The 14,626-nt window shown below is 40.4% G+C and overlaps 2 protein-coding genes across 4 annotated transcripts in view; one reads left to right on the top strand and one right to left on the bottom strand.

Moving 5' to 3' along the window:
* rnmt (RNA (guanine-7-) methyltransferase) overlaps window positions 1-720 on the bottom strand; it is a 33,447-nt gene extending 32,727 nt beyond the window's left edge. Inside the window, exons 1-2 of one of the 2 annotated variants that reach the window (XM_052469091.1) lie at window positions 700-720; window positions 333-475 (exon numbers count right to left, since the gene is read on the bottom strand). The gene's annotated coding sequence lies outside the window, so the exon portion shown is untranslated. Of the gene's footprint in view, window positions 1-332; window positions 663-699 lie in introns of those variants that run through there. The other variant, XM_052469092.1, reaches the window with a different exon arrangement.
* On the top strand, window positions 139-5,207 carry fam210aa (family with sequence similarity 210 member Aa). 2 transcript variants are annotated; one of them, XM_035763483.2, is made up of 5 exons: window positions 139-280; window positions 1,122-1,159; window positions 1,369-1,777; window positions 3,680-3,791; window positions 3,952-5,207. In XM_035763483.2, exons 3-5 carry the CDS (start codon window positions 1,398-1,400, stop codon window positions 4,249-4,251), a joined length of 792 nt encoding a protein of 263 aa, XP_035619376.1. In that variant the 5' UTR covers window positions 139-280; window positions 1,122-1,159; window positions 1,369-1,397; the 3' UTR covers window positions 4,252-5,207. The 2 variants fall into 2 exon arrangements, with proteins under 2 accessions (XP_035619376.1, XP_035619377.1); XM_035763484.2 differs by lacking the exon at window positions 139-280 and adding an exon at window positions 862-934.
* Window positions 5,208-14,626: the final 9,419 nt, after the last annotated feature.

Genomic DNA, 14,626 nt, shown 5'->3' with positions numbered 1-14,626 from the left:
GAACACATTATGTAATCTGTGAAGAAAATCAACATGCTTTCATTGTGTTTTGTGTGATCAAGTGATGCTTTCAATTTTTGTAGAAAACGCAACAAACGTCAGTGGCGTGTTTGGTGGTGCAGAGCTGCAGGATGTCTGGGCGACTCTTCCCACAAATCCTTGCGGGCCTATCACTTGACGTAATATTTATGCGACGTGAGGATTTTCTGCTGAATGCCAGAAGGACAAATCGAAACTTTAGCCTGGGTTGAAAGAACGAAACACCATGTCGGATTGTCAAGTACGTTCATTTAAATATATGATGATACATGTACGTTTTGTTGGTGGCTTACATTGTGTGTTGCCATCAACGTTGTGCGATGTTTGGGGCCTCCCGGGCACAGCGGTCTAAGGTACTGCAGCTCAGTGCTAGAGGCGTCACTTCAGATCCTGGTTCGATCCTGGGCTGTATCACAACCGATCGTGACCGGGAGCCCTATAGGACATAGCACAATTGGCCCAGCGTCGTCCGCGTTATGGGAGGGGTTGGCCCGGGTCGGCCTTCATTGTAAATAATAATGAGTGCTTGCCTAGTTAAATAAAGGTTAAATGAAATTAAAATGTTGCTAACTAACTGGCTTGCCTAGTTAAATAAAGGTTAAATGAAATTAAAATGTTGCTAACTAACCCCTACGGCTAGTTAGCCAACGACGTGCGTACCTCGATCATTGAGTTTTGGTACACAAGTCCAATGGAATGCTGCGTTCGCCTTGCAGTATTGGGTTGCAGAAGCAATTGCAGTGCGTTCTGTGAAATCGGAAGTATGCATCCAATTGTAGGCGTAGACTTGAACAGAAATCGTAGAAAATGGTGAATGATGAACTGTTGTTGCACAAATATCCACGAACAAGTGGATTACATAATGGAAAAAAGTTTGATTGCAGAATTGATCAAGGTGTTGCTTATCTTTAAACTATTAATGCAATCTATGCATTGATTTGTGTAGCGATCAGCGGGCTAGCTACATTAAATTGTGGTTTAATACCTAGATAGAAGTTCATTGAACATGAGTGAGTGATAGAACATTGAGTTGGATGGTTATCCTAGATAACTAGCTTAACTTTGCTTGTCTTCCATTTCAGCAACTGGATCAACTTTACTGAACCGTTATTCAACTAAGGTAGCTATGGCATTGTTCTGTTTTACACATTCAACATGCACCAAGTATTACACTAGTCGCGTTAATGTCATCCATTTTTGAGAAAAAATTGAACTTTTCTGATCACATCAATAATGATTAGTTTTTAGCTATGTTGTTGAATAAAATGTGTGAATACAAAAACACTCATTGGAACCAAGTGTCTAATATAGTGTGTTGTTTTGCTACAGAGGGTGGACTTGGCAGCAACAGTAAGAAGATGCAGCATCTCTTTAACCAGAGAGCGTTGTGGCAATCAGCTGCCCTGCGCTCCATGCTTCTGGGCCCAGTTACCTTGCAGCCGTCCACTATCTTGGGTCCACGGATGGCCTCCTACTTCCTCAGGAACTCTTGTCTCATCCCCAGCCCACGCTGGGTGAGCACATCAGGAGCAGTGTGGACCACAGCACCCCGTAAGTCCACCACGGAAGAAGGCCATAGCCAGGCTGACCCAGGCCAGGAGGATATCCTGGGGGACCGGTCCATTGGGCTGGTCCAGAGGTTTAGGAGGACTCTAAAGCAGTATGGGAAGGTCATGATTCCCCTTCACCTCATCACCTCCTCCATGTGGTTCGGGACATTTTACTATGCTGCCATGCAGTAAGTTTGATTTAATCTTTATCTATGTAGGGAAGTACCAGTGTCTCTTTTGCAAGGGATCTCTGTATCACAAAAATGCAGCATGAAATACAAAGTACATAATAAGGAACACAATATTGTAACAAACAGTTCTATGCTACGCTGCCATGCAGAAAGTTAAGAGTAATAAAGTTGGACAGCAATATCAAAATATTACCGTAATTTCCGGACTATAAGCCGCTACTTTATTCCCACGCTTTGAACCTTGCGGTTTATACAATGAAGCGGCTAATTTATGGATTTTTCCCGCATTCATAAGATTCATGCAGCCAAAAAACTGAGCACCGTCACATAATGTGACGTAAATCGAGCGCGCTCAAACTTCCCATCATTCTGATTACGGTAGTCATTTTTTCACCCTCATCATGGCAAAGACACGGAGAAATGCAAATGATGCAGCTTTCAAGTTGAAGGCGATCGATCTGGCTGTTGGAAAAGGAAATCGAGCTGATGCACGGGAGCTTGGCCTTAATGAGTCCATGATAACACATTGGAAACAGCAGCGTGAGGAACTGACTCAGTGCAAAAAGACAACAAAAGCTTTCAGAGGGAAGAAAAGCAGATGGCCCAAAGTATTTGCAGCCACTCGACATCAGTGTAAATCGTGCATTTAAGGTGGCGCTCCTTGTTCAGTGGGAGTCTTGGATGACAAGTGGGGAGAAATCCTTCACTAAAACGGGCCGCATGCGAAGAGCAACTTATGGTCATGTCTGCCAGTGGGTCCTGACAACGTGGAGCATTGTCAAAAAATCCAATATCAACGGGTTTCGAAAGGCTGGACTGCTGCGTGTTGAAGGGGCGGGGCGGCTGGACTGCTGCGTGTTGAAGGGGCGGCTGGACTGCTGCGTGTTGAACTGCTGCGTGTTGGGCGGCTGGACTGCTGCGTGTTGAACTGCTGCGTGTTGGGCGGCTGGACTGCTGCGTGTTGAACTGCTGCGTGTTGGGTGGCTGGACTGCTGCGTGTTGAAGGGGCGGCTGGACTGCTGCGTGTTGAAGGGGCGGCTGGACTGCTGCGTGTTGAACTGCTGCGTGTTGGGCGGCTGGACTGCTGCGTGTTGAAGGGGCGGCTGGACTGCTGCGTGTTGAAGGGGCGGCTGGACTGCTGCGTGTTGAAGGGGCGGCTGGACTGCTGCGTGTTGAAGGGGCGGCATGAGCTCAGCGGGGAATTTGCCTCCGGATGAAAGTGACGAGAGCGACAATGAAAACGATCCAACATCGGATGAAGCAATTCTGAGGCTATTCAACTCCGACACCGAAGGAGATGACTTCAGTGGTTTCAGTGCACAGGAGGAGGAAGATAATGACCAATGACTTTCTTGGTAGGCCACTGTTTAATTTTTGTTACAAGCAGTGTTTCGTTTAAAGGCTGTGTAAAGTTAATTTGTTTCAATGTACCGGTAGGCACCTGCGGCTTACAGACATGTGCGGCTTATTTATGTACAAAATACATATTTTTTTAAATAATTCAGCGGGTGCGGTTTATATTCAGGTGAGCTTAATAGTCCAGCAATTACGGTACTTTGCAAACTGAAATGAGAGGAAGGGACAAAGACAAACCCATAAACATTCATGTACAATGTGAGATGTTTTTCTGAGTCTGTTTCTGTTACTCTACATTTGGGCATTAGTGATAATGGGCTTTTCTCCATCCCCCGGTCAACCTGAGGTCACTGGCTGACACAGGCACAGCTGAGTCTCATTTAGATAGACAACCCTGATTGTTTAATCAGAATAGTGTACGCCTGGCCTGCTTTATTTAGGCTCAGACTAGGCTGGGCCCAGTGATGGTCATTATTTTAGTTGTTGACACTTGACTGACTTGATGTGTCATGGAAAATTAACCATATTAAATTAACCATTTAGGGGTATAAATGTGGTTCCGTTTCTGGAGTATGTTGGATTCCCAGAGAAGCTTGTTAAGCTGTTGGAGCATTCTCAGAGTGGCTATGCACTGACGGCGTATGCCATGTACAAGGTAAGAATGCTCATCTCATTACACGTTTGGACAGCATGTTGGACTGCATGTTGAACTATGGCAGTTCTTTTGAGTGTTGGCCCAGAGCTAAATCACCACATTCATCTAAACACATCATACAAATCACATTAACCACAATGTCCATGTTGTTTATTGCCAGATTGCCACCCCAGCCAGGTACACCGTGACATTAGGGGGGACATCCCTCTCGATCAGGTACCTCCGTAAACATGGCCACATGACCACCCCACCGCCTGTTAAGGAGTATCTGCAGGACAAGATGGAGGAGACCAGGGGACGCCTCTCTGAGAAGATGGAGGAGACCAAGGACAGGTTCTCTGAGAAGATGGAAGAGACCAGAGATCGTCTGTCGGGGAGGATTGGGGATAACAAGGACAAGTTGGCAGAGAAACTCCAAGAGACCAAAGACAAAGTGTCTTTCAGAAAGAAGCCGGAGTAGATACCATGTTAATTCCTGGATATAATGAAGTATATGTTCATATGGCCACTATAGCCCTTCAAAAGGATGGGTGGACACATCGCCCTAAACTGACTTCATCAGACACCACATACACATAACATAACATAACATAACTAAGCATTTCTCTTCTCACCTACACATCTGCTTGACTGCAAATAGCAAAGGTTACAATGGATCTGGTAAGTAAGGAGAAAAATAGTTATATGAAGTTAAAAGTAGGAAAAATACATATGTTGAAAAATGGGTGCTATATTTTCTGGGAAATATTTGGATGAAGGAGTGATTCCAGAAGAACATGGTATGTGTGGTAGAAGAGTGGGCTTTGAATTGTTTCACTGCAGAAGTAGACTATTAAACACTCAGTCACAACACTCAGTCACAACACAACACTCAGTCACAACACAACACTCAGTCACAACACAACACTCAGTCACAACACTCAGTCACAACACAACACTCAGTCACAACACAACACTCAGTCACAACACTCAGTCACAACACAACACTCAGTCACAACACAACACTCAGTCACAACACAACACTCAGTCACAACACAACACTCAGTCACAACACAACACAACACTCAGTCACAACACTCAGTCACAACACAACACTCAGTCACAACACAACACTCAGTCACAACACAACACTCAGTCACAACACAACACTCAGTCACAACACAACACTCAGTCACAACACAACACTCAGTCACAACACAACACTCAGTCACAACACAACACTCAGTCACAACACAACACTCAGTCACAACACAACACTCAGTCACAACACAACACTCAGTCACAACACAACACTCACACTGGCTCATGTTACAAGAAGGTTATTGTTGTTTTTACAATGTTATATTGAGAGATGTATCTGAAATATAAAAAAGTACGTCTTTCCAATTAAAACTGAACTGTTCACATTAAGATGTGCTACATGGTTTTGTAGGTTTGATTTCAGCTGAAATACTCAAATATAAATGTGTTATTGGTACAGTCTTAACCATGTTGGTGACGTTTGGAGTAGGAAGCCTTAATGTCAAACTGATCTTTTCTTTTGCTTTTAGTACACTACCATTACATTCAAATCAAATATTATTTGTCACATGCTTCTTAAACAACAGATGTAGACTAACAGTGAAATGCTTACGGGCCTTTCCCAACAATGCAGAGAAATAATAACAAGGAATAAATATGCAATCAGGAACGATAACATGGCTGTATACACAGTGTACCAGTACTGAGTCAATGATAACATGGCTATATACACGGTGTACCAGTACTGAGTCACTGATAACATGGCTGTATACACAGTGTACTGAGTCAATGATAACATGGCTATATACATGGTGTACCAGTACTGAGTCACTGATAACATGGCTGTATACACAGTGTACTGAGTCAATGATAACATGGCTGTATACACGGTGTACCAGTACTGAGTCAATGATAACATGGCTATATACACGGTGTACCAGTACTGAGTCAATGATAACATGGCTATATACACGGTGTACCAGTACTGAGTCAATGATAACATGGCTATATACACGGTGTACCAGTACTGAGTCAATGATAACATGGCTATATACACGGTGTACCAGTACTGAGTCAATGATAACATGGCTATATACACGGTGTACCAGTACTGCGTCACTGATAACATGGCTGTATACACGGTGTACCAGTACTGAGTCACTGATAACATGGCTGTATACACGGTGTACCAGAACTGAGTCAATGATAACATGGCTATATACACGGTGTACCAGTACTGAGTCACTGATAACATGGATGTATACACGGTGTACCAGTACTGAGTCAATGATAACATGGCTATATACACGGTAATTAGCATTTCTCTTTTTCCAAGATAATCAATCCACCTGATAGGGTTGGCATATCAAGAAGTTGATTAACTAAGCTGCATGATCCTTACACAGCTGCACCTTGTGCTTGGGACAATAAAAGGCCACTCTAAAATATAAGGATCTGTGCACAGTTCCTGGAAGCTGAAACTGTCCCAGTTCTTTCATGGCCTGCATACTAACCTGTCATTTATAGCCAGCAGCATACCACCCTGCATACCACTGCTGGCTTGCTTCTGAAGCTAAGCAGGGTTGGTCCTGGTTAGTTCCTGGATGGGAGACCAGATGCTGCTGGAAGTGGTGTCGGAGGGCCAGTAGGAGGCACTCTTTTCTTTGGTCTAAAAAATTTCCCAATACCCCAGGGCAGTGATTGGGGACACTGCTCTGTGTCGGGTGCCGTCTTTCGGATGGGATGTTAAACGGGTGTCCTGGCTCTTTAAAGATCCCATGGCACTTATTGTAAGAGTAGGGGTGTTAACCCTGGTGTCCTGGCTAAATTCTCAAACCATCACGGTCACCTAATCATCCCCAGTTTCCAATTGGCTCATTCATCCCCCTCCTGTAACTATTCCCCAGGTTGTTGCTGTAAATGAGAACGTGTTCTGTCAACTTACCTGGTAAAATAATGGATAAAAAAGTCACCAATTGAGCATGTGTGGGATGCTATGGATTGACATGTACAACAGCTTATTCCAGTTTACGCCAATATCCAGCAACTTTGCACAGCTACTGAAGAGGAATGGGACAATAGGCCACAATCAACAGCCTGATCAACTCTATGTGAAGGCCATGTGTCATGCTGCATGAGGCAAATGGTGGTCACACCAGATACTGACTGGTTTTCTGATCCATGTCCCTACCTTCTTTTAATGTATCGGTAACCAACAGATTCATATCTGTATTCCCAGTCATGTGAAATCCATAGATTAGGGCCAAATGAATTTATTTAAATTGGCTGATTTCCTTATATGAACTGTATGTAACTCAGTAAAACCTTTGAAATTGTTGAATGTTGCATTTATAATGACATGCCACTGACTTTGAATAAAGCCAGAGTTTCTATGTATGCAGATGACTCAACACTATACACATCTGCTACTACAGCGACTGAAATGACTGCAACACTCAACAAAGAGCTGCATTTAGTTTCAGAGTAGGTGGCAAGAAATAAATTAGCCCTAAATATTTCTAAAACTAAAAGCACTAAACCCTAAACCTGAACTAAATCTTGTAATAAATAATGTGGAAATTGAGCAAGTTGAGATGACTAAACATATTGATGCAGTAGTAGCTAAGACGGGGAGAAGTCTGTCCATAATAATAATAAAGCACTGCTCTGTCTTCTTATCAACAAGGCAGGTCCTACAGGCCCTAGTTTCTACCTTCTTAACAACACTATCAACAAGGCAGGTCCTACAGGCCCTAGTTTCTACCTTCTAACAACACTATCAACAAGGCAGGTCCTACAGGCCCTAGTTTCTACCTTCTTAACAACACTATCAACAAGGCAGGTCCTACAGGCCCTAGTTTCTTCCTTCTCAACAACACTATCAACAAGGCAGGTCCTACAGGCCCTAGTTTCTACCTTCTTAACAACACTATCAACAAGACAGGTCCTACAGGCCCTAGTTTCTTCCTTCTTCACAACACTATCAACAAGGCAGGTCCTACAGGCCCTAGTTTCTACCTTCTTAACAACACTATCAACAAGGCAGGTCCTACAGGCCCTAGTTTCTTCCTTCTTAACAACACTATCAACAAGGCAGGTCCTACAGGCCCTAGTTTCTACCTTCTTAACAACACTATCAACAAGGCAGGTCCTACAGGCCCTAGTTTCTACCTTCTTAACAACACTATCAACAAGACAGGTCCTACAGGCCCTAGTTTCTTCCTTCTTCACAACACTATCAACAAGGCAGGTCCTACAGGCCCTAGTTTCTTCCTTCTTAACAACACTATCAACAAGGCAGGTCCTACAGGCCCTAGTTTCTTCCTTCTCAACAACACTATCAACAAGGCAGGTCCTACAGGCCCTAGTTTCTACCTTCTTAACAACACTATCAACAAGACAGGTCCTACAGGCCCTAGTTTCTTCCTTCTTCACAACACTATCAACAAGGCAGGTCCTACAGGCTCTAGTTTCTACCTTCTCAACAACACTATCAACAAGGCAGGTCCTACAGGCTCTAGTTTCTACCTTCTCAACAACACTATCAACAAGGCAGGTCCTACAGGCTCTAGTTTCTACCTTCTCAACAACACTATCAACAAGGCAGGTCCTACAGGCTCTAGTTTCTACCTTCTCAACAACACTATCAACATGGATTTAGTACTGTAGATATGTGGTAGTGGTGGAGTAGGGGCCTGAGGGCACACAGTGTGTTATGAAATCTGTGAATGTATTGTAATGTTTTTAAAATTGTATAAACTGCCTTAATTTTGCTGGACCCCAGGAAGAGTAGGTGTTGCTTTAGCAGCAGCTAGTTTGGATCCAGAATAAATACAAACGTTTGTTCAGTATGGATATTTAAGTAGTTAACTAATAGCTACCCAGACTAACTATGTAGCAGTCTTATGGCTTGTGGGTTGAAGCTGGTCAGGGTCCTGTTGGTTCCAGACAAGGTGCATCGGTACTGCTTGCTGTGTGGACGCAGAGAGAACAGTCTATGGTTTGGGGGTAGAAGCTGGTCAGGGTCCTGTTGGTTCCAGACTTGGTGCATCGGTACTGCTTGCTGTGCGGTAGCAGAGAGAACGGTCTGTCTATTTATTAGTTCCACATAGTTCATTGTTGTATCTGAGGATCTACAATAGTTGCTGCACATATATATTCAACCACAAGGGTGTACTAATGAGCTATGCGAGATAAAAAATAAAAAATCCAAATTGAGGGCTACTGAAATTATATTATGTCAGTGTAGATAAGGGAAAGTTAGGTTACATGACAGCCAGACAAGGCAGTGTATGAATCAAACACATTTGCATATGAATGGAGTGGAGATTAGCTGTCTTCCTGATCTGTAAGGTAAGTAACAATAATGTGTCAAGCTGTTTTCTTTGCAATGTTTAAGACATGGATTTGATGTTGTAATGTCAACAAGTTACCCAGAAGTAGTTAGAAGCCATGTTTAAATTTGATTAGCTAAACAAAACTTGTTTAAACAGCGAAATTGTCACAGAAATCAGCCTTTTTTTGCATAGTGGGGATGAAAAGAATGAGCTCCAAAATTCAAGTCATTAGGTCATCACACCATTGATATAGCAACGGACGCTAATAGTTTATCAAATCCCATTGTGATGCGGGCTGGGACTTTTTGGCTGAGGGGCATGATAGGCCAAATCATAGTCTGGCTGTGTGTTGACGGGTGTGGAAGGTACACTGTATATACAAAAGTATGTGGACATCCCTTCAAATGAGTGGATTCAGCTATTTCAGCCACATCTGTTGCTGACAGGTATATAAAATCGAGCACACACCCATGCAATCTCCATAGACAAACATTGCCAGTTATGGTGGGGGAAAAATACAGACTTAAACCTGTACATTTCCACTTTGTGTTTTTCCTCTCTTGTTTCTGAGTAACTTAGTCACGTGGCTAAAGACAAAGGGTCGTCTGAGACCAGTTTTTGGCCCATCCTGTTCTTTTCGTTTCTTTCAGAAAAAGCTGTGTGGAGAAAAGAGAAGAGGCTAGCTTGAGCACCAGCGAGAATTCGGTATCAGCAGAAAGGAGCAACAAAACTGGCGTTATCACCTGTTTGTATGCAATGTTCCCAGCACACCTGCTAAACTGACATGTTGACAAAGGTTATAAAAGCTGAGACCCAACTCTGTTCGTTGGGCTCTTATAATAGAGACAGTAGATTTACCAGGTCTGTCATAATATAATACAGACAGTAGATATAGCTGGTATATATTAATACAATAGAGACAGTAGATCTTGCTGGTCTGTCATAATATAATAGAGACAGTATATGTATTTGGTCTGTCATAATATAATAGAGACAGTAGATCTAGCTGGTCTGTCAAATTAAAACAGAGACAGTAGATCTAGCTGGTCTGTCATGATATAATAGAGACAGTTTATCTAGCTGGTCTGTCATACTATAATAGAGATGGTAGATCAAGCTGGTCTGTCAAATTATAATAGAGATGGTAGATCTAGCTGGTCTGTCATATTATAATAGAGACAGTAGATCTCGCTGGAATATCATGTTATAATATAGAGGGTAGATCGAGTTGGTCTGTAATATTATAATAGAGACAGTCGATCTAGCTGGTCTGTCTTAATTTAATAGAGACAGTATCTACCTGGTCTGTCATAATATAATAGAGACAGTAGATCTAGCTGGAATATCATGTTATAATATAGACAGTAGATCTAGTTGGTCTGTCATATCATAATGGAGACAGTAGATCGAGCTGGTCTGTCATAATGTAATAGACAGTAGATCTAGCTGGTCTGTCATAATACAATAGAGACAGTAGATCTTGCTTTTCTGTCATGATATCTTAGAGACAGTAGATCTCGCTGGTCTATCATAATATAATAGAGACATTAAATCTCGCTGGTCTGTCATCATATAATAGAGACAGTAGATCTAACTCTTCTGTCATAATATAATAGAGACAGTAGATCAACCTGGTCTGTCATAATATAATACAGACAGTAGATCAACCTGGTCTGTCATAATATAATAGAGACAGTAGATCTAGCTGGTCTGTCATAATATAATAGAGACAGTAGATCTAGCTGGTCTGTCATAATATAATAGAGACAGTAGATCTATCTCGTCTGTCATAATATAATAGAGACAGTAGATCTATCTCGTCTGTCATAATATAATAGAGACAGTAGATCTATCTCGTCTGTCATAATATAATAGAGACAGTAGATCTAGCTGGACTGTTATAATATAATATTGACAGTAGATACACTTGGTCTGTCATAATATAATAGAGACAGTAGATCTAGCTGGTCTGTCAAATTATAATAGAGACAGTAGATACACTTGGTCTGTCATAATATAATAGAGACAGTAGATCTAGCTGTTCTGTCATAATATAATAGAGACAGTAGATCTAGCTGGTCTATCATAATTCAATAGAGACAGTAGATCTTGATGGTCTGTCATAATATAATAGAGACAGTAGATCTAGCTGGTCTGTCATAATATAATAGAGACAGTAGATCAAGCTGGTCTGTCATATTATGATAGAGACAGTAGATATACCTGGATTGTCATATTATAATAGAGACAGTAGATCTACCTGGTCTGTCATAATATAATAGAGACAGTAGATATAGTTTGTCTGTCAGATTATAATAGAGGCAGTTGATCTTGCTGGTCTGTCATAATATAATAGAGACAGTAGATCTACCTGGTCTGTCATAATATAATAGAGACAGTAGATCTAGCTGGTCTGTCAAATTATAATAGAGACAGTAGATATAGTTTGTCTGTCAGATTATGATAGAGGCAGTAGATCTAGCTTGTCTGTCATATTGTAAAAGAGACAGTAGATCTAGCTGGTCTGTCATAATATAATAGAGACAGTAGATCTATCTCGTCTGTCATAATATAATAGAGACAGTAGATATAGTTTGTCTGTCAGATTATAATTGAGGAAGTAGATCGAGCTGGTCTGTCATAATATAATAGAGACAGCATATCTAGCTGGTCTGTCATAATATAATAGAGACAGTTTATCTAGCTGGTCTGTCATAATATAATAGAGACAGTAGATCTAGCTGAATTGTCATATTCTAATAGAGACAGTATATCTAGCTGGTCTGTCATAATATAATAGAGACAGTAGATCTAGCTGGTCTGTCAAAATGTAATAGAGACAGTATATCTAGCTGGTCTGTCATAATATAATAGAGACAGTAGATCTACCTGGTCTGTCATAATATAATAGAGACAGTAGATCGAGCTGGTCTGTCAAATTATAATAGAGACAGTAGATCTACCTGGTCTGTCATATTATAATTGAGGAAGTAGATCGAGCTGGTCTGTCATAATATAATAGAGACAGCATATCTAGCTTGTCTGTCAAATTATAATAGAGACATTAGATCTAGCTGGTCTGTCATAAAATAATAGAGACAGTATATCTAGCTTGTCTGTCAAATTATAATAGAGACAGTAGATCTAGCTGGATTGTCATATTATAATAGAGACAGTAGATCTCGCTGGTCTGTCATAAAATAATAGAGACAGTATGTCTAGTTGTCTGTCAAATTATAATAGAGACAGTAGATCTAGCTGGTCTGTCATAATACAATAGTAACAGTAGATATTGCTTCTCTGTCATAATATAATAGAGACAGTCGATCTAGATGGTCTGTAATAATGTAATAGACACAGCAGATCGAGCTGGTCTGTCATAATATAATAGAGACAGTAGATCTAGCTGGTCTGTCATATTGTAAAAGAGACAGTAGATCTTGCTGGTCTGTCATATTATAATAGAGACAGTAGATATAGTTTGTCTGTCAGATTATAATAGAGGCAGTAGATCTAGCTTGTCTGTCATATTGTAAAAGAGACAGTAGATCTAGCTGGTCTGTCATAATATAATAGAGACAGTAGATATAGTTTGTCATATTGTCAGATTATAGATCTTGCTGGTCTGTCATATTATAATAGAGACAGTAGCTGGTCTGTCATAATATAATAGAGACAGCATATCTAGCTTGTCTGTCAAATTATAATAGAGACAGTAGATCTAGCTGGTCTGTCATAATATAATAGAGACAGTTTATCTAGCTGGTCTGTCATAATATAATAGAGACAGTTTCTCTAGCTGGTCTGTCATAATACAATAGTAACAGTAGATATTGCTTCCCTGTCATAATATAATAGAGACAGTAGATCTAGATGGTCTGTAATAATATAATAGACACAGCAGATCGAGCTGGTCTGTCATAATATAATAGAGACAGTAGATCAAGCTGGTCTGTCATATTGTAAAAGAGACAGTAGATCTTGCTGGTCTGTCATAATATAATAGAGACAGTAGATCTACCTGGTCTGTCATAATATAATAGTGACAGTAGATCTACCTGGTCTGTCATATTATAATAGAGGCAGTAGATCTAGCTTGTCTGTCATAATATAATAGAGACAGCATATCTAGCTTGTCTGTCAAATTATAATAGAGACAGTAGATCTAGCTGGTCTGTCATAATATAATAGAGACAGTTTATCTAGCTGGTCTGTCATAATATAATAGAGACAGTTTCTCTAGCTGGTCTGTCATAATATAATAGAGACATTAGATCTAGCTGGATTGTCATATTATAATAGAGACAGTATATCTAGCTGGTCTGTCATAAAATAATAGAGACAGTATATCTAGCTTGTCTGTCAAATTATAATAGAGACAGTAGATCTAGCTGGATTGTCATATTATAATAGAGACATTAGATCTAGCTGGTCTGTCAAATTATAATAGAGACAGTAGATCTACCTGGTCTGTCATATTATAATAGAGACAGTAGATATAGTTTGTCTGTCAGATTATAATAGAGGCAGTAGATCTAGCTTGTCTGTTATATTGTAAAAGAGACAGTAGATCTAGCTGGTCTGTCATAATATAATAGAGACAGTAGATATAGTTTGTCTGTCAGATTATAATTGAGGAAGTAGGTCGAGCTGGTCTGTCATAATATAATAGAGACAGCATATCTAGCTTGTCTGTCAAATTATAATAGAGACAGTAGATCTAGCTGGTCTGTCATAATATAATAGAGACAGTTTATCTAGCTGGTCTGTCATAATATAATAGAGACAGTTTCTCTAGCTGGTCTGTCATAATATAATAGAGACAGTAGATCTAGCTGGATTGTCATATTATAATAGAGACAGTATATCTAGCTGGTCTGTCATAAAATAATAGAGACAGTATATCTAGCTTGTCTGTCAAATTATAATAGAGACAGTAGATCTAGCTGGATTGTCATATTATAATAGAGACAGTAGATCTAGCTGGTCTGTCAAATTATAATAGAGACAGTAGATCTACCTGGTCTGTCATATTATAATAGAGACAGTAGATATAGTTTGTCTGTCAGATTATAATAGAGGCAGTTGATCTTGCTGGTCTGTCATAATATAATAGAGACAGTAGATCTACCTGGTCTATCATATTATAATAGAGACAGTAGATCTAGCTGGTCTTTCATAATATAATAGAGATCGTTTCTCTAGCTGGTCTGTCATAATATAATAGAGACAGTAGTTCTAGCTGGTCTGTCATAATATAATAGAGGCAGTAGATCTAGCTGGTCTGTCATAATATAATAGACATTTAACATTTACCATGTACATTTAAGTCATTTAGCAGACGCTCTTATCCAGAGCGACTTACAAATTGGTGCATTCACCTTATGACATCCAGTAGAACAGTCACTTTACAATAGTGCATCTAAATATTAAAGGGGGTGAGAAGGATTACAGTATATGTAGCTTGTCTGTCAAATT

Source organism: Oncorhynchus keta, chromosome 19 (genome assembly GCF_023373465.1).
Source record: "Oncorhynchus keta strain PuntledgeMale-10-30-2019 chromosome 19, Oket_V2, whole genome shotgun sequence".
Classification (NCBI taxonomy): Eukaryota; Metazoa; Chordata; class Actinopteri; order Salmoniformes; family Salmonidae; genus Oncorhynchus; species Oncorhynchus keta.
Note: the sequence above shows the minus strand (reverse complement) of the source record. Positions and strands in the feature narration are given on the sequence as shown.